The sequence below is a fragment of the Nansenia antarctica genome (genome assembly GCF_963989245.1).
Source record: "Nansenia antarctica genome assembly, chromosome: 7".
Lineage (NCBI taxonomy): Eukaryota > Metazoa > Chordata > Actinopteri > Argentiniformes > Microstomatidae > Nansenia > Nansenia antarctica.
The window spans coordinates 833,087-855,586 of record NC_137677.1 but is presented as its reverse complement, the minus strand read 5'-3'; the positions used below and the strand labels follow the sequence as shown (position 1 = coordinate 855,586).

Genomic DNA, 22,500 nt, shown 5'->3' with positions numbered 1-22,500 from the left:
CACACACTCACTCACACACACTCACACACACTCACACACACACTCACACACTCACACACACACTCACACACTCACACACACACACTCACACACACTCACACACACTCACACACACACTCACACACTCACACACACTCACACCCTCTCACACCCTTTCACACCCGCAGCACACGCTCACACCGATCAGCTGTGCCCTCGGTCTGGGGGGTAAGTCCTACACAAAGATCTAGTGTCTCTATTTCCCTCGCTGTTCACTGACCAGGAGTCTGGGGTTCAGTTTCAGCTACAGCGTGACATCAACATGTCTGAACGCAACGGTCATCGCCCAATAAGCCTCAATGAAGAGCCTCCTTCCTCCCTCAGTTCTGCATAAATAACTGACAATATAGCCTAGCACATATGTAGGCCTATTTTCTGTGTTAATGTGACAATAACAAAGACAGGGGTGTACTGTATGTATCAAAAGTCAACATTTTTGAAATCCATCCCTAAAGCGTGCACCCTCATTAATTCTAACTTTATGGTGATATGATCATTTGATTTGAGCTGTGGGACCTCAGGCTTTCTGTGCTTGCCCCTTGCTGTGAGGGCTGTTGGCCAGCAGCATGGCAGGTTTGGGTGTTAGCCAGCACCATGGCAGGTTTGGCTGTTGGCCAGCATCATGGCAGGTTTGGCATGGGTTTAAAGGAGATACGTATCTGCCTCAGCAAGTCTAATATCCCTGATACTGTAGCAGGCCTGAGTCTATCCAGGGACAGATTATGTAACGGAAACCTGTCATCTACAGTATATGTTGTGCATTTCTATTTTCAGATTAAAATAGATTTTCTCACATTAAAAACAAGTTAGTTCGTTTCACAAGATGAAACATTTCAGAAGATCACCGGCGCCCCCCTCCCCTCTCTGGAAGAGCTGTACAACACACGCTGCCTCAGGAAGGCCTCCAAGATCTCCAGAGACCCATCCCACCCTGGGAACGAACACTTTGCTCGGCTGCCCTCGGACAGGCGGTTCAGGACCATGTTCGCAAGGACAAATAGACTGAAGCTCAGCTTCTACCCCAGGGCCATTCAGGCCCTGAACACAGCAAAGACCTAAGTATAGGCCCTGGACAATCTAGACAATTTGATGGCAGCTACTAGATTGTAATCAAGTGCAATACTGAAACACAACTGTGAACATTTCAAACCTGCAAACTGCGACACTTTAAATGAATGTGCAATAACACTATGTGCAATATGACAACCCTCGGGTACATAAGGTTCAGAGATAGGAAATGTTAGAATAGGTATAGCATAGCATAGAGTACAGCATAGTGTTTTATTTGTATAGTATGTATAGTGGATAGTGTACATAGCCTTTATTTATGTAAACCAGCTCTTTTCCCTTCTTGTTTTTAGTTTTTTTTCCTAGCACCAGGGGAGCCACCCCTCCCAAATTTCATTGTATGGTACCTGTACTATATCAATGACAATAAAGACCATTCATTCATTCATTCATTCATTCATTCATTTCATCCAGAATGTCTTAGCTACTTAAAGAGAGATCATAAATATGTTAATTGCCTGACCATAAGAACACAGAGGAATATAAATTAAAGCAGAATGAAACAAGATGAGACAAACAAACACAGTGTCTGACTATGTTTCACCTCAGAACTTTTAAATCCACATGAAACACAAGAACAGGCGGAAACCTTAAGAAAATAGTTTTGGCGCTTTCGGCCCTGAAATTGTTGATTTGAACGTTCATTTCAAGTCCATCACACCCAGGAGAAAAGCCTGAATCCACAAAACAACCAAATTGGATTTATCTGCGCAGTTACATTGACGCGAACCTCAGATCAATACCGTCTTCTAAAACAACCTCTGTCAGCAGCTTCTCAAAGGTCAAACTGTTACGACATTACAACCATACCATGGTACAACACAACAGTCATACCAAATGTTATTACAGTGCACTGTCTTCGGACCACATACAAAATACCCGATTACTCAACATTCAACCATGGCAATTTAGGCAACACTTTTCTCTGGTGCTTAGCCTCGTAACCGTGCCTGAAACCTGGTAACCATCCGTGAGAATGTCCACGTCCACCATTGTCCTTAGCCCAAAAGCTGCCGTAGCTTTTTGGGGTGTGGTACGCTGATGATCCAGGTTTGATACTAGCCTGTGTCTGTAGCCTGTGTCCGTAGCCTGTGTCCGTGTATTTTCAAATTAGGGCCCAAGGCATGCTGGGCCACATAAAGTAAGTTACATTATATGTATATGTACATTATAGACATCTGGCAGAAAAGAATAAACAAACATATTCATTGAGAAACAGTTGCTGGCCAGTGCTCATACCTTTTGCATAACTATTGCTTTTTAGCTTGGCTTAAAAGAGTGAAGCAAAACATTACAAAAACAGTTTATAGTTCCATGCAGATAACAGAAATCCAGCTACATATAGCAATATCTGTTCTTCAAGCTCATTGGCTGATCTTAAATTGACCAATTTTGTCGACGTTCCACTTGATAAAACTGCAGAAATACAAGACAGTCTCAATATTAGGTACGATAATTAGGTTCTAGAGGTGCCTACAGATTCTTATTATTGTTCCTAAATGAACACAGCTTGGTACGATAGTCGTTTATATCACGTTATCAAAGACATATAAATAGATGATTACTTCACCAGCTGCCTAATGAAAGGCATATTGATTCTGAGGTGAAGAACGATGAAGCACATCACAGAGGCACAATCAAAGTATGTTACCAAGCCTGAGGTGCGGAGCTGGAACAGATAAGACAAAACCAACTTGTTTGTGAACGTCATTAAAATGCAAAGAGGGAAGCACAGAACACTAAACACAAACCAGCAGAGAAAAAGGGCTCTAAACATCCGTATCAAGCTCCAACCCATCCACAAATGCTGATGATTAATTGTGGAGATCTTTGCAAACCTGCCTAAACCAGAGAGAGAGTGGGATTGATAGTGTTGGGTGCATATAAGATGTACAATGAGGTTACAAGTACAACTGGAAAGCATTACGGGAAATCACAATCACGTTAACCAGGCCAACCTGTTTCTTTACGCACTCTACACACACTTTGATGATCCTCTTTTGTTTAGAAATGTCTGGACTAATATATATATATATATATATATATATATATATATATGTTACGGTACATGTGGGAATACGGTACATGTGGGAAAACTAGGGTTAGGGTTAGGTGCTAGGGTGACTTGGTACATGCTGGCATGTCTAACCCTAACCCTAACCCTAATCCTAACCCTAACCCCTAACCCTAGTTTTGTTATGTACCGTAACATATATACATATACGTATATATATATATACAAAATATTAAAGCCACCCTATTGAGGTTAGAGTAATGGCTCAGTAATGATATATGCCATTCTAAATAAACCTTCTATCTAGCTGCGTCATATTGAGGCTGTGGACTCCTAGAAAAGGGTTAAAATGTGTTCCCTGTCTGAGGGAGCCAAAACCCCAGAGCTTCAATAGCTCAGAGTGCTGTTGCCTGGAGACACTGTGATTGATGCTTCAGACTACCTCCACAACGCCACTCTGTAGCATTGGTCGAGTGATTCAGCAATATTTGGAAGCCAATGCTAAGCTATGCTATTACAACCTGGGAGCACTGAGAAATGTAAAAAAAAAACAGCATTCGGATTCAGATTCAGTGAGCAAGGCCTCACGATAGACAAGCTGATGTCTCTACCAAATCTATCCCCATTTGTTTGTCTGAGGTGAAATGAAGCTTGCAAAGAGGGAATTACCTCCAGACAATTGGCTTTTGGTATTGTGCAGTAAGTACTGCTACCTAAAAACCTGCCTATGGCTAAACAACTACCGCTAAACAGCTAAACAGCTAGCGTATGAGCTAATAAACAGACAGAATGAAGCGACCATCTCAACAGCGACCCTGTTGATTGCTCTGAGGCTGAACGTTGGCAAGGTGCTGCTTCCACAGTAAGCGTGGGCGGCGGTGGGCACACCGACTTTAGGAAAACCAGCTGATTTTCCAGCTTAAAACCCCTCGGCTTTGGCCAGGGAAGTTGGATCCGCCTGCCTTCCACACAGGCAGCGTAGAGGACAGCCAGAGAAGCAGCCAGGAGAGACGAGCCTTCCACACAGGCAGCGTAGAGGACAGCCAGAGAAGCAGCCAGGAGAGACGACTCATTTAACATTCCGCCTGCATGAAAGCTGCAACCGCCACCCACTCGATCTGGAGTCGTCATTCCCTCGGACGATATTTAAACGGTTTTCCACACCAGAACATCCGTGACTCACGTCCCACTTTAAGGAGTTTATAGACTCTGAATGACTACAGTCAGGGAGGCAAAGTGGTTAAGTTAACTAATGTTGTTCTCTGTTCTCTGTTCATCTTCATGGTTGATACGTATCAATGCTAACAATGCTAACAATGATTCTTCCCGCCATTATTCGTCCTTCAGCTCAAACATTCCAAATGACAGTTGTTTTTTCAGTTACAGCTCATGAAAGTATGTTTTATGTTTTAAAGTTATAGCCTACAGTGGTTGTTTACCATTGCAGTGTTCACAAACATTGAGATTCACAATCAGTATTTAGGTAGATTCTTCAAGAACACATTTCTATACAGTATATTAATAATTCCATCAAAGATTGTATGTACCAATGATAGATTACCCTTTAAACTTCTAGTGCACAAAAGGGGAAGACATCGGCACAGACCTCTGAATAATTTAGACCTCCGAACGATTTATTTTCTCGAATGTTGTTCATTTTGTAAAGCTAAGACCACATGACCTCATGCCTAACCATTAACCATTAACCGACCCCTTAAAAAAGGCCTTCAGATGGCTCTGTCAACCCTCCATCAAGCTGGAACATGTTGCTGTGTTTCCTGCAGCGTCTCTGCCCCTGCTACTGACATACTTGAGTCCCGTTGTGCATCAATAAATGATGGCGGGCGACCTGCCGGGATTCACGCCTGCCTGGCCACCAGCGCTGCAATTACGCTGGACATGTTGAGGAGCGCCGCTTCAGTTAGAGGAGAGCCAATCAAATGCGGAACTGGAGCCGCCCGCCACTGTCTGTCTGGCTTCACTGTGGCTGAAAAAACACAGTCCCTGGGTGCTGGGCTGTGCTGGGCTGTGCCCTGCGTGATAACAGACCGACTGTCTGAGCCTTATCTCCCCCAGACGGGCCTGGACCCCCCGAACACACAGGCTGGGTTTCACATCAGCCTCCCCGGTGGCTCGGCGGTTCAGCACCCTGGACACTTCTCCTGAAACGGCTCCAAGACACTGGGGCTTCTCAGCCTCCACTCAGCTGTCTCCAGACCATCAGAGATCCATGGTGGTATTGACCTGGGAGGGTATATTCATCTTGCTGATATTTCACATCTCAAATCTCTCTGTCATTAGGCGTTTGTCTATATAAGCGATATTTATGAGTAATGCTGACATTTGCAATCCTATTTTTTTAATGTGGAAATGTATTCTTGAGCTGCACTTCTGCCTGTCAAAGGAGAATTTCTGTCACTGTGTGACAGACAATAAAGCTATCTTGAATCTTGAATCTTGAATCTATCCTATAGCCTCTTGTACAGTACGAGAGCATTTTCTTGAAGTGTCACATACTTTATATGGATTTTTTTTACTTACTACTTTTTTACTACAATCTTTATCAAGGAAGAAACATCCCTAAATGAAACTCAAAACTAAATGAATTAAAGAAAAGCAAACAAGAACTCAAAGAAGATTTTCTCATTTGCTAATGGCAGGAAACATTCCTGCGAGTCTTACATTAGTCAGTCAACCCTGGAAACAAATATGAACATTTGAAATTGCTCCTCCGGCAATGTAACTCAATAAGACATTATGCATATTTGATGAGCTAATTGATTTATTAATTATGTACTGTCTCTATCAACCTATTGCTATGTACTGTCTCTATCAACCTATTGCTATGTACTGTCTCTATCAACCTATTGCGTGCTTTTCAGGTCTTTGCAGATGGTGGTGGCCACCAAATAATGCCTACATTACATTCTCCTTGTTTTCCTTTAATATAGACTTTCTTATTCTTAACATACTCTTATTCTGATCAACACAGGGTACCATGACAACACAATAACCACTGGAGATATATGTGACTGCATGCAGGGAGAAGAAACTGAACACAATCAATAAGCACATTTACCACCTGGTGGACAGATGACACCTGTGCCATCAACAGCCATTTTGAACTAAAAGAAAGAAGTAAAATCACTATTCTAAATCAATATGAAGTACGGTAATGCTCTATGATTCTTAACCAACCTTCAATGAGGAATATAGAAGAATCTTAAGAATCATTACAGACATTAACTTTCAGCTTAATGTAGGCTAATTGGCTAATTTCAAAATGGTATGCCCTCGACACTACGCCCCTCAATGAAGTGGGAACTTTGCGGAGTATATACTGACTTATACACTGACTTACTATAACAAGGGACGCCAGGGAGGTTAAATATGATTACATGAACACAGACAGTAGCAGAAGAAAGAACATTCACTACTGTCAGTTCACTGTGATCTACCCTGCTGCTTTCATCCCTAAACCACAGAGACCTTGTTAAGAGTAATTACACAACTGTGTAGATATAACAAATGAATATCAGATATGAGCCACAAGCATTGTACCTGACAAAATGAATAAATCCCTTACAATGTCAAAGGTAGGCCTACAGTACAAGATTGGCAAGGATTGCATCATGTCTAGCATGCTCTGCATTGTGACCTGGAGTTACTGTAGGTAGAACGAGCTCCTAAACAGTTACATCACACTCACAATAACATCCACCTGCGACATCATTCACACCTCCGCTGGCTGTGGTAACATGATTTGTCTAGACTGGCAATCCATATTAGATGAAGACAGACAACACAATGGATGGATCATTCAAAGCCCCATAAGTAATGTTATCGTCACCTATTACCCCTGGGTAACACACCCAGAGAAACCTCTAGAACTGCATGTGTGGCACTGGTATGTTGTCAAAGGGTTGTCTAAGGCCGTTGCTCACATGGAAACAACATACAATATGAAAATACATACACCAGCCCCTTCCCACGGCCAGTCAGAGTATAATATATACGCACTGGGATGACCGAAGGTAGTCAAAATAATAGACAATAGATTTCCAATACGTTGTTCATTGTCCAGGAGACTAAATGGCTTTAGTTGATATAGCCTAGCTGTCTCTGAAACAGAGAGGCGGTTGACGTAACCACAACTAGACTCTTCTAAAACGCCTCGAATATGTTTACAGGGGAGGAGAGGTCAAAGAATCCCAAATGTTCTTCTCCAGGGAGGGGCAGCACTCTTTTATTGTTTACTCCCTCCATCCCCATCCCTCTAAACGACATGATGGAAACATGGGAAAGGTTCCTGCACGCTCCTCATACATACGAGACACATCCATCAGGCTCATATGAGACATGGAACAGGCTTCAAGTTGTCTCATCAGGGTGTGGGTGGGTAGGTAGTGATTACGATGCAGTCACTGACTAATCTAAGATAGATCATAAGTTGGTCCCGTATAAACAGTCAACAGTCATCCATCCACTTCATATGTACGGTTGTCAATAGACACACGGTACAGTAGATACAGTAGCACCTCAGTATGCAGATTAATGACTCAGTCATCGTCTGCAGAGAGGAACACACCCCAGGCTGGCTGAGAGACTCACTGCAGCTACACAAGTTCTCCTGATACGACCCTGGCAACCTGGGTGTGTCTCTGAGTCTCTCCACACAGAGGGACATTCATCTAGAGACTATCTATCTCCTGTTCTCAACCAAACAGCGATCGCATTTGACAACAATAATAATCCCACTGAAACGACTACAGATGACTCTAAATAGATTATAATAAATAAATAACCACAATTATTTCATTATCGATATGTAAATAAATGAAATTGTTGTAGCACTGTAGGCTACTGCGCATTTTACATTTTTAAATGTAACATGTAATCAACATAACATAATCAAACCGTTAGAAAGTCGTGGTTAATAATCATTTTAAGGACAAGCAATATGTTGAATGGTGAGAATATGTTTGTCTCTCTGTCCTCAGTTGCGGTGATAAACTTGGCAGTTTTCTCCGCTGCTCAACCCCACGCTGAGCAAAGTGTTAATAATAATAATAATAATAATAATAATAATAATAATAATAATAACACAAATACAATCAAATAAACAATTGACCCCCGCGCGAATATCCTAATATCATCAACTTTTGTGAATCAGATAATAATCAACTATTTGGATTAAAAGCATGAGAACATGCAGGGAACATCCCCACCATAGATACAATCCTAACATGTGTTACTAACTAACCCTTTCATTGTGTAAAGCACAGAGATCATTACAACTTCTAGATGCTACCCTACAGCTGTCTAATCTAATACCAGCAGGTGTCTTCATTCTGCTTTAATTAATTAAATTAAATTAAAATTAATTCTGCTCCACCTAATTACTAATTATTAATATTATAATATTAAAATGTTGAACAACTTCTCCAGAGAGAATTCAGATGACTTACCGCTTTGCTCCCCTAGAAAGACGAGTTTGAATTTTCTTAAAGGGTTTCCAAAGTCACTACCCACAGACATGGTGGTTTTGGGTGGAAATTGTACTAGACTCGGAGACTTGATGATGTGCTTTCTCCCAGAGGTTCCCAGAGGTTCAGGTTGTGATGCTGAGATGATGTTTCAGGGATGAGAGAAGAAGCGACGCCTAAACCCGTTAGATGTTAGAACCCGTCACACCCGCTCTGCTCTGCTGAATGCTGCACTGTGTGGCTGTCAGATGAGGTGGCTACTGCGCCTGCGCGGCCTCTCCTTGCTCTCTGTCTGTCTGTCTGCCCCCCCCCCTCCCATTCTGGGACATGACGTCATGCGAAACAGTGAGTGAGAAAGAGGCAGAAGATCAAATCAAATCTGATGTTTTCTCCTAAAGTGCACTTTCTATCTTTACTCTTACTTCGTGACGTTAGAATTATACGGTTCTATCTCCATTTTTGGTCAACATTTAGTTTTCAGTTGTTTTTTTAAAACATAATCTGATCCATTAGGTGTTTATTAATGCCTGTGTGGTGTTATTTTTAAAATGTTGACATTTTTGAGTTAGTAATTAATAAAATACAAAGGTTCCATCTCACAAAACTCAACAAAAACGTTGACGCTCAATATCTCTGAACTACCCTAAACGGAGATAGAACATCTATATTATTTCATACAAGTCACACTCTCTCACCTTAAGGCTACAGCATTAATTTACATTAAACTATTGTCAGAAGTTGAAGCAAATAAAGAGTCGAATATTATTATTATTATTAGTGATGTTTACTTTTGGCGCGAGATGATGCGGCGCGAGCTGATCGTATTTCGCGGTAGCGCTCCTTGGGTGCGTTCGTACATTTTGCTCTGAGAGCGCCGGAACGCACACTGGGTTCAACGTCATAAAGCGACCAAGTAATTTGATTGGACAACAGGCATTCCATGAGTGCTGATCAGATTTCCAGAGCGTCGTTACGAACGCACCCCTTGTTGTTCAGCGAGTGTCCTCGCGAGGGAGCAGGAACTGTGCAGCTCGCCGGCTGAGGTAAAACTGTTGGTGACTTTTAGTTTAGATATATTATAGTTTATTATTATATTGTCTCATGTCAGTGGTGTCAATATTTACCAGAACACATAACAGCATGTGAAGGAGCATTTAAAGCTCAGTAAGGCAACAATTTCAAAGGTTTATTGACAAGTGCCATTTCCTCAGCTGGGTAAGGCTTACGGTGTACTTACTCTAGCTAGCAACTTTTCAGTTCGTGGCTAAGTAACCAAGTTTAACTTAACTGGCAATTTCCTTTCGCTTCTAGATTATTTACGGGACAATAAAGGCTTGACAGAGTATTCCAGTTATTATGGCGACAAGGGAATTCACAGACGTGTGCAGACGCCGGCCGCCGTCTCCCGTCAGGACCGTCACCACCCGCAGACAGGGTCGTCAGGTTCAGGCCAGTTTCTTCGAGCGGCTGGCCCCCGAGGTCTTTGACATGATCCTGGACAGACTCTCTGGTGGGTTCACACACACACACACACACACACACACACACACACACACACACATGAGCGGCTGGCCCCCGAGGTCTTTGACATGATCCTGGACAGACTCTCTGGTGGGTTCTGTTTGCTTTGGACATTTTTCAGGATGGGTGAATTTAATTATGATTATTTAGATGAGACATACCTATGAGGCTGGACTATTCTGATTGAAGCCGTTACCAGGGGCAGGGTACTAAAATGGTCTTAAATATGTATAGCTCCAATGACGTGCATCTGAATTAATGAGATGTTTCTCCCTGCCTCATTTGACAATAAAGTCCATTCATTCATTCATTCATTCATTCATTCATTCATTCATTTGTTTGTTGTGGTAAAGTGTTGCAGATCAGTGTGTTGAGCATGGTGTCCAAGGCCATCAGTCGCCACATCATGGGCTATGTCTCCACTCAGACCTGGAGGAAGAGGACCATCGTACAGGGGTGTCATCACTCCACCGAGGTGTCCTCACTGGAACACTACACATCGCTGGGTGAGAGGCTCCTCAACAGCTTTATTTGAGTAATTTACCCTTATTTTACTTAGTTGGTTGGCCAAGAACACACATGTTTAGAATAAACTTACTAATATTCAGAGCCACATTATTTCTGCTGTAATTCTTTATCAGGTAGATAGACCAAAGTATTATTTCTATCTCCTTTCATAGGGGGTCCGATGAGGAAAGCAAGTGGTCCTGGTTGGCAAATATAGTCACTATGTTACATTCTTGTTGTTTTTGCTCATTGTTTCAGGTTTATTGTTCAAGAGATGTACCGTCTTGCTGCCAACAAAGGATAGGCTAACGTTCATATATAGCAAGTTTTCACAGGTAAGACAGAGAGGTGAGGGAGGACAGATGAGGCAATGTTTAGCTGTTTGTGCTCTACAAACATTCTCACATTTCTAAACAAACCAAACAGTTGACAACATTGAATAGATTGTTATTTTCTAGTTAACCTTACTTAGACTAACACAGTTGTTACCTCCCACTCAGGTTCCTTGCTTCATGATGGAAGAGTGCATTAAATCAGTGCAATGCCAAGGCTTCTCCAGCTATGGAGCGTTTCTACAGGTGAGAGCCTAGTTACAAAGAACATCAGACAATTTAATATCAAAGGCTGAATCCTGTATTGAGATGGTTAATGTTTGACTGACAGACATTGATAGCCGGCTGGGAGGAGCTGGAGCGTCACAGAGTTTTCAACTTCCTGTGCGACTTCACAAATCTACCCCAGAAAATCCTGTCAGTGGTCACAGGAAAGCCAGGTGAGTGTCTGTCCCTATAAGAGAGAGAGAGAGAGAGAGAAACAAACAGAAAGGCTAATTGAAAGAGTGTGAGAGACGTGAGTGATCCGTATGTCTTTTTTCTCCCTCAGGTTCATGTCAGCTGTTGGAGCAACAGATCCGTCTGTTCTGCAGACAGGTTCTGTTGGACCCCTGGAAGAACCGCAAGGACGCTCTGTTCTGGCTGACCCGCATCCTGAAACCCTGGCCCATTGTCAGCCAAGCCCGGCTGCTGTTCATCCTCTACGGACCACTGCTACCAGACGGTGAGAGGGACAACATGGGCCTTCTCGGTTTCTACCTTAAAAAAACTGGTTGCACTTTTGTACAGTATATAAATCACTTGCTAGTAATTACATCAAATTCTAATGTTAATAATAACAAATGAAATGCTTGTTTTTTGGTTGGCCAGAGTTGCAAGGCAAAGTGTATGTGTAGTGTAAGGGAATGTTCTTTCCAGGTTCGCTAGGCTGGCAGGAGCAGCTGCGTGCTGGGGTGGCCCAGTGGGCCCAGTGGGACCTGGCTCTCTTCCTGCTACACAGCGACCTGGAAGCCAAAGATTGGACCCCCAACACCATAATGGACATCCTGGAGGAGCTCATAGGTAACTGCAGTAGCCCAGAGGACTTGGCAACTTTTAATGATTATATTTTACACACCCAGGAATGGTAGACAAACCTTTTACACTCTTTTGTCTGTATACTGTATATACTGTATGTCTGGTCAGTCCACACGTACAGTATGTACCATTACCATAGGATTATAGATTTCACTAAGCAAATGGTGCGATGATGACTGATGTATAGATGATTCACTTACCTTAAGCCTGGTACACATATAAGGATTTTCTGATTATCTGAGAAGGACCCCACACATGAAGATAAAAAATCATGGATTGAACAGTCTTGATCGTATTGTGTGTGGTGTGCTCCAATATACAACCACATGCATAAAGATCTGTCCTCCGACAGTCTGGAGTCTCGCGTGAACAGGGTAGTAGTACCCTGACTGACCTGTAGAGGCAGCCATGTGCTACAGGGAAAATAAAGTGCAGAAGAACGAAAAGAAGAAGACGCGTCAGTCAGCTGGCTTCTTGAGTGGCTACATTCCATTCCACTTCACAATCGGACTTGGGAGTTGTCAGTTTTGGCCACAGACAATAAGACTTTTGATCGTAAATATTGAACACGTTTAATATTTACGATCGTCGGCCCCGACCATTTTCCGAGCAGATTGTCAGGAGAAATTGACTCTTTTTTTTTTTTTTTTTCTGATTTTATCCCTTTTTCACCCAATTTGGTAGCCAATTGAACCCAACCTAGCATCCAATTATCCCCTGCCTATTGCATAGGATCCGCCGCACGACCCCGTGGCCGGCAGTCCCAGAAGAGGCCGCCAGGCAGACTAGCTGACTGGCTCCTCGAGCCCAGCACTGTTATTCCGGCACCCAGGGGGCGGTGTTGCGCGACGGATCCTTGTCCAGAAATACTCCTATACCGCCCTCGGAAGCGGCCGCCCAATATGCCGCTTCCCGTGTGCCTCGGCCATATCTGGATCTGGCGAGCCGGGATACGAACCCCGGCCCCGGTGGGCAGCATGCACTAGTGGCCAGTGCGTAGACCGCTACACCACCGCGGGGCCCAGGAGAAATTGACTCTTAACACACCTCACACCACAGGATAATCTTGTAGGATAATCTTTAGAGCCATCCGATAATCGGGCGTTTGCTGTCCTTGGTCGGAAAGGGGGAAATCGGGCCAAAATCGGCCAGATTATCTTTATGTGTGTACCGGGCATGCGATAAATGTACTTCGCTTGTAAGTCGCTTTGGATAAAGGCGTCTGCTAAATGTCAAAAATGTTAATGTAAAGTGTGAATGCTGTGTGTATGAATGACAGTTGTTTTGTTTTGTGCTGGTTCTGTTGGCCTCCAGTCCTCCCCCAGGCATGGCACATGGAGAATGTGGCTCGTCTGTTGCTCCTGTGTGGGAACAACGTGTGCTGCAGCGTACTGGCCAGAAAGGCCCTCAATGGACGCCTGTTTGAGATCTCACGACTCATTGTGTACCTCGTACTGGTCAGTCACTGCTGCTAAATAACTTTATTATCTGCTCAAGGGTTCCGGTATCTTTTAACCTAAGAGACACATTTCCCCCATTTTGTGCCCACTTAACGGAAGGTACTGCCTGAACCGGCCTGAGCTACTGACATTTCTGGTTCCCCCTCTCAGGTGTGTGAGAAGGACGGGTACTCCATGAACTGGCCCGTCAAGATGGTGCAGCAGGTGTGTGAGGTGTTCTCCTCCTCTGCTGACAAGTGGTCCTTCATCCAGGCCGTGGAAAACATGTTCTCAGAGGTTGCCATGGAGATGTCCATGTTGCCAGGTGAGTTGTTATAGGCACTATGACTATTGTATCAGATCAGGGTCCAGATTCATTCAAGCTTTGTAGCACTAAAACAATCTTAAAGTTAAGGGCATATTATTTGGGAACACATTAATAGAAAAACAGTTAAAATATGTAGACATATGCGGATTTCTAACTGTCAACGATCTTGTCACAGATAACGATCAAGAAGACTTTGAAGAAGACTTCCAGAGCCAGATCTGCTGCCTCCTCAACGCCAGTGCTCACTTCCACACTGGGATTCTCAACATGTTCCTCACAAAAGAGTGAGATCGAGGAGAGGAGTAGTGTATATTATATATTATTATTATTATTGTTATTTATTAATATATATTATATTATTATATAGAGTGATAAAGGGCATTATTTTGGGACCATGGATTTTCCCTCAATGAAAGAACATAACATTCTGTAGTATTACTTTCTTTCACAACAAACCGGATGTTCTGTCTTTGATTGTAATCTTTGAGAATAATAGTTGTTTTTGTTATGTCTTTTATATATTTATCTATATCTATCTCTCTCTCTCTCTCTCTCTATATATATATATATATATATATATATATATATATATATATATATTTACAGTATACGTCTGTGTAAACTACTCTTCTGGATAGAGGTGTTCAACTTGTATTGTATTATGGTTATGTATTGATTATACTGTTGTTTCTGTATGATATATAAAAACAAATTTGCATTATCATCAATTAGCCGATCACAAATGTTAACAATGAATATCTCCTGAAGACAGATGGATAGCCTGGGTAAATTAGGCTGTAAACCTACATATCGATCTATAGTAGTCTAATTGCCTAGATATACAATACAAGATAGAGCAACACGTCGTGAGTTTAGAATGAGAAGGTTCTACCTCCGTTTAGAATGATAAGGTTCTATCTCTGTTTATAATGATAAGGTTCTATCTCCGTTTAGAATGATAAGGTTCTATCTCCGTTTAGAATTATAAGGTTCTATCTCCGTTTAGAATGATAAGGTTCTATCTCCGTTTAGAATGAGAAGGTTCTATATGTCGATCTACGTCCCAAATGATCAGTGCAGATTAGAAAACATCTCAGGTTATCTATCTCGTCATTTTCCACACAGAAATAACAAGACAAATACCAACACAAATCTCTAAATAAACATTTTATTTACATTAACAGAGATCATATATTCATTCATCGTTGGTTGGATACATGGCAAATAACTGTTTCTGAGTATGAATACTGACCCTAGCATTGTAAAAATGAAGATTATGTTTGAAAAATAATTTGTAGCATTATATAGTGATCACATCACTGATTGCGAGCTATAACAGACAGTTATACAAGGTCTTTCATGATCACTTAATGCCTCTGTTCGAGACAAAACATCTCAAAATAAACTTAAATATTAAGCTAGCTTTAACTACATATGTTGCCATTTGCAACTAGAAACCTGAATGGACAATTCCCTGGGTTAGAAGAAGTTACTGTTCTCACTGGGCACCCAAAGACAAGGCAGTTTCATCCTTCAAATTATATAACATAATTTCCTTACATTGTCACACACACACACACACACGCACACAATAAACACAAGCTGAACTGAAGTACCAGACCAGTAGAAGTTGGCAGACTGTCTTCATGTCTAAGTGCCGTTAAGCACATTAATATAGAAGATTTGGTTTTGGCACTTTGTATTGAAAAGGTCCTTTTGCCTTTCATCGTTGTGACATATAGGCCAAATATCATAATGATCTGTTGCTCCATTTTCATTCAAACAGATTGTGTGAACATGTAGTATATTTTAGCAAATACTTCACTCATGAAGAACAAAAAAGCCCCCAAATAATCAAATATTCATTCAAAAAATGAATGTGTGTCAGTTTTCGTTCATCTTTAGCCACGTTGCTTTAACACGTTAAGTCAATAGAAAAAAAAATACAGTGGCAAGAAAGTGCCTTTTTGTCTTAAAATAATATTGGTCTGATCTTCATCTAAGTTACAATAGTGAACAAACACAATCTGTTTTAACTAATAACACACACGTTATTGTATTGCTCTTGTCCATATTGAATACATCAGTCAAACATTCACAGTGTAGGTTGGAAAAAGTATGTGAACCCCCTTAAGGCTAATGACTTCTATAAAACCTAATTGTAGGCGTTAGCAAACCTGGAGTCCAGTCAATGAAATGAGATTGGAGATGTCGGAGAATGGTCCAAAATTCCTCCTGAACGTGGTGCAAAATCCCATTTTATGACCATTTAATTATTCTTTTTTCTTCTTCTTGCGGCTCTTTGGGATATTTTGGAAGGGCGTCCACTTCTAGGCCGAGTTTCTGTCATGTTAAATGCTCTCCATTTGTACATGGTTTGCCTCACCGTGGACTGATGGAGCTCAAATCTTGCAACTTGGGGATAACATATTTTTGGCACCTGCACTAATTTATTTACAATTACTTTTTTCTGCATAAATATTCTCTTAATAATTTCACAAGGGGTTCACATACTTTCAAGCAGCACTGTAAATGCGTGGGGCTCAATTACATTAAAAAAAATAATAATATCATTTTGCATTTAATAATATTGTTAAAAACAATACAGTCACTTGTAGTTCATGTCAAAACCTCAAGGGGCATTACATGAAATAAAATCTCTGGAAGACATTTCTGGTTTAACAGAAATTCCTTTTGGCAGTTGGACAAGGTCCTTCCACAGCCAATCAGGATCCAGAGTGTGGCAGCCAATGGGACCAGAGCGTGCTGAAGGAGAGCTTCCCACGCTGGGTCTCCTCTAGGTCAGGGTGACTCCAGAAGGAGGGTTGGGTGAAGTGAGAGGTGCTTGTTCACTTAAGCAGACTGTTGAAATGCCCAGAGGACTCTCTCTCATGACAGAATGTTGTACTTGTAGTCAGGGGTCCAGATCACAGTCAGGGGTCCAGATCACAGTAGATCACAGTAGATCACAGTAGATCACAGTAGATCACAGGAGGCCGTCTGGCCTCTTCTGTAAGCTATACTCTCTGGTACGCTGCACCTTCCAGCCCACCAACGCCAGCAATGAAATCCCCATGACTTTGAAGCCGACCTGCAGTCCCAGGTACCTAGAACATACATGTTAGGGGGCAGTTAGCTTAGCATCATCACCAACCATTATGTTGTGTATAAATTAACTGCACTTATCTAACCCATTCACACACACATTCACACACCAATGGTGGCAAGCTGCCATGCAAGGCGCCGGCCGGCCCGCTCACTGGGAGCAATTTGGGGTTCAGTGTCTTGCCCAAGGACACTTCGACATGTGGCCAGCCGGGGCTCGAACCGCCGGTCTGACAACCTTGTGATCATTAGACGGCGACTCTACCTCCTGAGACACAGCTGTATAAATGTCAATACTGGGATTAGAAAATATCCTCACCTGTTCCTCAAGGTGTTGTTGTCATAGTAACCACAGCCCAGCCTGTTGTTGCAGACCTCCTTCCACCAAATACAGGAAGTGTCGATGGCCATTCCAAATATGGCTGGTGCTGGTAGCCACGCTAGTCATAGACATCCAGACAAAAAATAAGATGATATAATAACTGTTCAACTAGGTTTTCAGCCACTAGAGGACGCTCTAACACCCAGGATATAACAGATAAAGGCAGCAAACGGTCCAGTAATGTGGGACCACCATCTTCATGGATGTGAGATGACGTTAGAATTTTTGTCAAAATTTAGTTTTTTACATAATCTGATCCATTAGGTGTTTATTAATGCCTGTGTTTTGTTATTTTTAAAATGTTGACATTTTTGAGTTAGTAATTCATAAAATACAAAGGTTCCATCTCACAAAACATAATGGAATGTCAAAACTTTGACGCTCAATATCTCTGAACTGCCCTAAACGGAGATAGAACCTTATCATTCTAAGATAGAACCTTATCATTCTAAGCTCACGACATGGCACGTATGCAAACAGGATACTCAGTATGTCAGTTCAAAGTTCAAGTTCACTTACCAAGCACTCTCATGAGCAGAAACTGAACCCCGATGGCAAACGACTTCTCTTCATAGGGGACACTCCTACAACAAGAGCAGTAAAGAGAGATCCAGTTAGCAATGGAAACGACTTGAAAGAGGTTCAGAACATGTCACATATAAAATGTTTGTGTTCAATACTTTGTGTACTACTAGTATTTTTTTTTCTTTTCTTTTTTTTCCCTTTATTTATACAGGTAAAAAAACACATTGAGCCCCAAGGGCTCATTTTCAAGTGTGACCTGTTCACAGGCATACAACAACAACATCCACCACAAACAAATACAATACAAAACCTGGCCTACATAGTCTAAAACTAAAACTAAAACTACATAGTCTAAAACTAAACTAAAACTACATAGTCTAAAACTAAAACTAGTCTAAAACAGTCTAAGATAATCGAAAACTACAAAACCTAAAACTAGACAGCTAAAGAGCTAGGGACAGGGAGGGTAGTGTATTGTGTACAGTACTCTTTGGACCATGTGCCATGTATGTATGTTTTCCATTCTCCTCTCCTGTCCAGCCTCACCTGAGCACCATCATGTAGATGGGGTTGTGGGACAGGCTGGCGATCAGCCCTGACAGGGAGATGATGAACATGACAGGAAGCAGGAAGTGAGGGCATCTGTTGGGGCAAGGCCCGGGGCTGGCCGTGCCCTGGCTGCTGCCTGAGATGCACCTGCAGCTGGTATAGTCCTGCAGGCAGAGACAGAGAAGAAGAGAAGACTGGGTTATTTAAGCAATATCACACTGGAGGTCGTGCTGTTATACTGGATATCAGCACGGCTGTGATTCGGTCGTAGGTACGAGGCCGCAGGCGTGATACCTATAGTTAAAAGTCCCAGTGCTGTTATACTGGATATCAGCACTCATGGAATGCCTCTTGTCCAATCAAATTACTTGGTCGGAACTAACTGTTGTATAATGTTATTCATTACCTATGACATCACAGAGGGCAGTGACATCATCAGGTTTAAAAGACAAAATGAGTCGTTGGCTTTCAATGTGTTCAATTGATACCTTATATTGAGTTGAAAGCACTATATTCTTATAATAATAATAACTTCAATTTCTATAGTGCCTTTCAAAAAAGCCCAAGGACGCTTTACAATTCTAAAAGGAAATTACCAGACAGACAAAACAGAAAACAAACAAAGCAAAACAGAAACAGTGACTAGGGGCCAAAGGCCTTGGAGAACAGATGTGTTTTAAGGGCTAGTTTGAAGGAGTAAATCAGTTTTGCCATTATCCAATATAATATCCATGCAGTATCATATGCTGTCAGATCATATGACTAACACTCTCTTGGCAACCCTCCGGCTAGTAGATTATCCTCCAGCTGTAACACCTCTAAGTGGCTTTGCTCCTCTTAAAACACTTCCTCCACGGTCCTCCATGGTCCTCCACGGTCCGCGGGTAATTACAGATCGATCAGACTCAGCCATCGATTGTTAACCACCACGTCTTGTACAGTAGGAAGCAGCGCACAGCACTTTCTCCTCCCTCAATGACCTGTATTAGACAGTGGCCTGCCAGACCGACGCTCTTAATTAGAGTTCAAACGGGTGGAAGTTCCAAACAGAGTGGTTTTGGCAGCAAGCGCTTTCTACAGTAACTTTATTTCGATCTGTTGTTAAGAGGGGGCTAAGTTGTGTGGCCATGTCCAGTGGTCTAGCACCGTGGTCTACAGTGCACACATTATGCCCATGTCGGCATGGGTTCTAATCCGGTCCATGCCCTGCTGACATCTCCTCTCTCCCTTCTTCTCCTTACTTCCCTGTCTGTCTTCACTACATCTGTCCAATAAAATGAAAAATAAAAGAGGGGCTAAGCTGAACGGAGACCCACCTGAACCCGGTAGATGTTGTGGGGTTCTGTGGTGAAGGCGGTGCAGCCCGCGTGGCAGGGAGAGATGTACTCTACGCCGTCAGAGCCGCACACGGGGTTGAAGGCTGACCGAGGGCAGGAGCAGTTGGAATAACACCTGTGAGGAGGAGGGTTAGGGTTAGGAGATGTTTAGAGAGGGTTCTGGTCTCATCCCAGAGCTTTGAAGAGAATCAAGTTCATCAGTAGAACTCAGCGCCAGGCTGGTAAACAGAGTCGTGGAGTTTGGGGGTAAAGTTTGAGGCTCCTGTTTGTGTAGTCTGTGTTTCATTAGCCTTTTGTTTGTTCTGGTGGGAACAATATCCTAGTTGTTTGTGTTTGCCTGTGGCATAATTCCAAGTAATAGCCCTGTCTCCACTCACAGAGTTACATAAGGCTGGTATCTGATCAGTGGATATCGCTCTTCCTGGCCTCTCCAAAGAACTCACAATATTTAGTTTATCCTGCGTAGCTTTTGTAGTGATAACCTCACTATCAATCTGGCGCGAGCAGTGTGTGTGTGTGTGTGTGTGTATGTGTGTGTATGTGTGTGTGAGTGCGCGTGTGAGTGTGTGTGTGTGTGTGTGTGTGTGTGTGTGTGTGTCTGTGTGTGTGTGTGTCTGTGTGTGTGTGTGTGTCTGTGTGTGTGTGTATGTGTGTGTATATGTGTGTGAGTGTGCGTGTGAGTGTGCGTGTGCGTCTGTGTGTGTGTCTGTGTGTGTGTCTGTGTGTGTGTCTGTGTGTGTGTGTGTGTATGAGTTGAAAAAGTGTGAAAAAGTGTGAGCTCTATTATCTCTGGGACACCCTGACATGCTACAGGCACCCCCTCCCCCCCCCCCCCCCCCCCCCAGAAACTCTCAGCTCAGTCCTCCAATCAACTACTAGTAGTGCATTGATGTCAAATTAAGATGCAAACACAGTATTCTGTAAAGATGCAGAAACAACACTGTCACTCAAGTGGAAATAACAGTTGGTGAAGCTTCATGAACGGGTCCCTCAATGACGTACAGAGACTACAGACGTGCAGAACAGACTCACTCCTGGGGTCCATCTTTGTAGTTGACCTCTGCGACCTTCTGGGTGGGACAGCCCATGAAGAAGAGAGGGATGAAGAGGAGGGCGGAGATGACGAGCACGGCCACAGAGAAGCGAGGGATGGCCTTCAGAGAGAGACCCGTCCTCTTCATGATCACCCCGCCCAGGAGCATCCCTATGGCAACGGAGGGCAGGTTCATGGCACCTGGGGGGGACAGATGATAGAGAACATCAGAAGAGAACTTTGGGACGAGATAAACATACAGTCATGTGAAAAAGATAGGACACCCCATTTAAACCATTCGTGACGTTAGAATGATAAGGTTCTATCTCCATTTTTGTCATATATATCATAATCTGATCCATTAGGTGTTTATTAATGCTTGTGCGGTGTTATTTTTAAAAATAGTAATTAATAAAATACAAAGGTTCCATCTCACAAAACATAATGGAATGTAAAAACTTTGACGCTCAATATCTCTGAACTACCCTAAACGGAGATAGAACCTTATCATTCTAAGGTCACGACTAGATAAACATACAGTCATGTGAAGAAGATAGGACACCCCATTTAAACCGTTGTCTTTTTCCAACATATTTAAACATATGGAGATTAGGTAACATAACTAAACAATTAAAACTGAAAAAAAGAAAGATAATTTGTCAAATGTAATTAATAGAAATGCAATTTTTCTTGTAAGGAAAAAGTTTTGACACACCCACATTTATTACTACTTAAAAAAATCCTAAAATTAGAATCAAGTGCAAAACATCAGGTGCAAAGGTGCCTGTCTTATTTAAACCTCTGACATTTAGTTTAGCTCGATTGTTGAAGTGAGTGAGTGGTATCACCATGGCGACATCAAAAGAGCTCTCAGAGGCCTTCAGGAAGAAGGTTGCAGATGCATATGAGTCTGGGAAGGGATTTGAAGAGATCTCCAAACAATTATAAATCCCATCCCTCTCTCCAGAACATAATTTACAAGTGGAGAACATTTAAAACAACTGCCAACATGGGCAGGTCAGGCCGTCCTAGAACGTTCAGCCCAGGAGCAGACCAGACCGCAAGACGCTTAACGACGTCTCCAACAATCACAACATGTCATCACGGGACCTACAGGTAGGTCTTGCCACAGCTGCTGTCAAAGTACAGAGTACATGTCATGCATCTACCACCAGAAAGAGAATACACAAGTTTGGTTTTCAAACAAAACATCAGGGCAAGACTTAAGTTTTGCCAGAGAACACCTAGCTAGACAAAAACCAGGACTTCTGGAACAATGTGCTTTGGACAGATGAATCCAAAGTTGAATTTGTTTGGGCACAGTAAAAGAACACATGTTTGGCGCAAACCAAAGACAGCATTTGAGCACAAGAAACCTCATTCAAACTGTGAAGCGTGGGGGTGGAAATGTCATGTTTGGGGTTGCTTTGCTGCGGGGCCTGGCCGGCTCACCATCATAGAATCAGCTATGAATTATTTATTGTATCAGAGGGCGCTGGAGGAAAATATGAGACCATCTGTCCAAAAATGTAATCTGAAGTGGATGTGGACCAACTTGACAATGACCTGCATGGAGGAGTGGGAAGAACCTTCTCCCAGTTTATGTCAAATACTGGGGCGGCTGTGTCTCAGGAGGTAGAGGCTGTGTCTCAGGAGGTAGAGGCTGTGTCTCAGGAGGTAGAGGCTGTGTCTCAGGAGGTAGAGGCTGTGTCTCAGGAGGTAGAGGCTGTGTCTCAGGAGGTAGAGGCTGTGTCTCAG

The 22,500-nt window shown here is 42.6% G+C and overlaps 2 protein-coding genes across 4 annotated transcripts in view; both read right to left on the bottom strand.

The window, feature by feature from the left end:
• The window catches only part of rab6ba (RAB6B, member RAS oncogene family a), a gene marked incomplete at both ends in the record, with an annotated part of 71,708 nt that extends 63,049 nt beyond the window's left edge, over positions 1–8,659 (bottom strand). For both annotated transcript variants that reach the window (XM_080536207.1, XM_080536208.1), the window contains one exon: positions 8,590–8,659. In XM_080536207.1, the coding sequence (XP_080392333.1) occupies positions 8,590–8,659 (70 nt within the window). The remainder of the gene's footprint in view (positions 1–8,589) is intronic.
• A 2,545-nt stretch (positions 8,660–11,204) lies between these two features.
• The window catches only part of slco2a1 (solute carrier organic anion transporter family, member 2A1), a 27,066-nt gene continuing 15,770 nt past the window's right edge, over positions 11,205–22,500 (bottom strand). The window contains exons 9-14 of one of the 2 annotated variants that reach the window (XM_080537279.1): positions 20,742–20,943; positions 19,689–19,824; positions 18,370–18,536; positions 17,818–17,882; positions 17,236–17,356; positions 14,962–16,918 (exon numbers count right to left, since the gene is read on the bottom strand). In XM_080537279.1, coding sequence (XP_080393405.1) covers positions 16,798–16,918; positions 17,236–17,356; positions 17,818–17,882; positions 18,370–18,536; positions 19,689–19,824; positions 20,742–20,943 — 812 coding nt within the window. In that variant the 3' untranslated portion in view covers positions 14,962–16,797. Of the gene's footprint in view, positions 11,422–14,961; positions 16,919–17,235; positions 17,357–17,817; positions 17,883–18,369; positions 18,537–19,688; positions 19,825–20,741; positions 20,944–22,500 lie in introns of those variants that run through there. The other variant, XM_080537280.1, reaches the window with a different exon arrangement.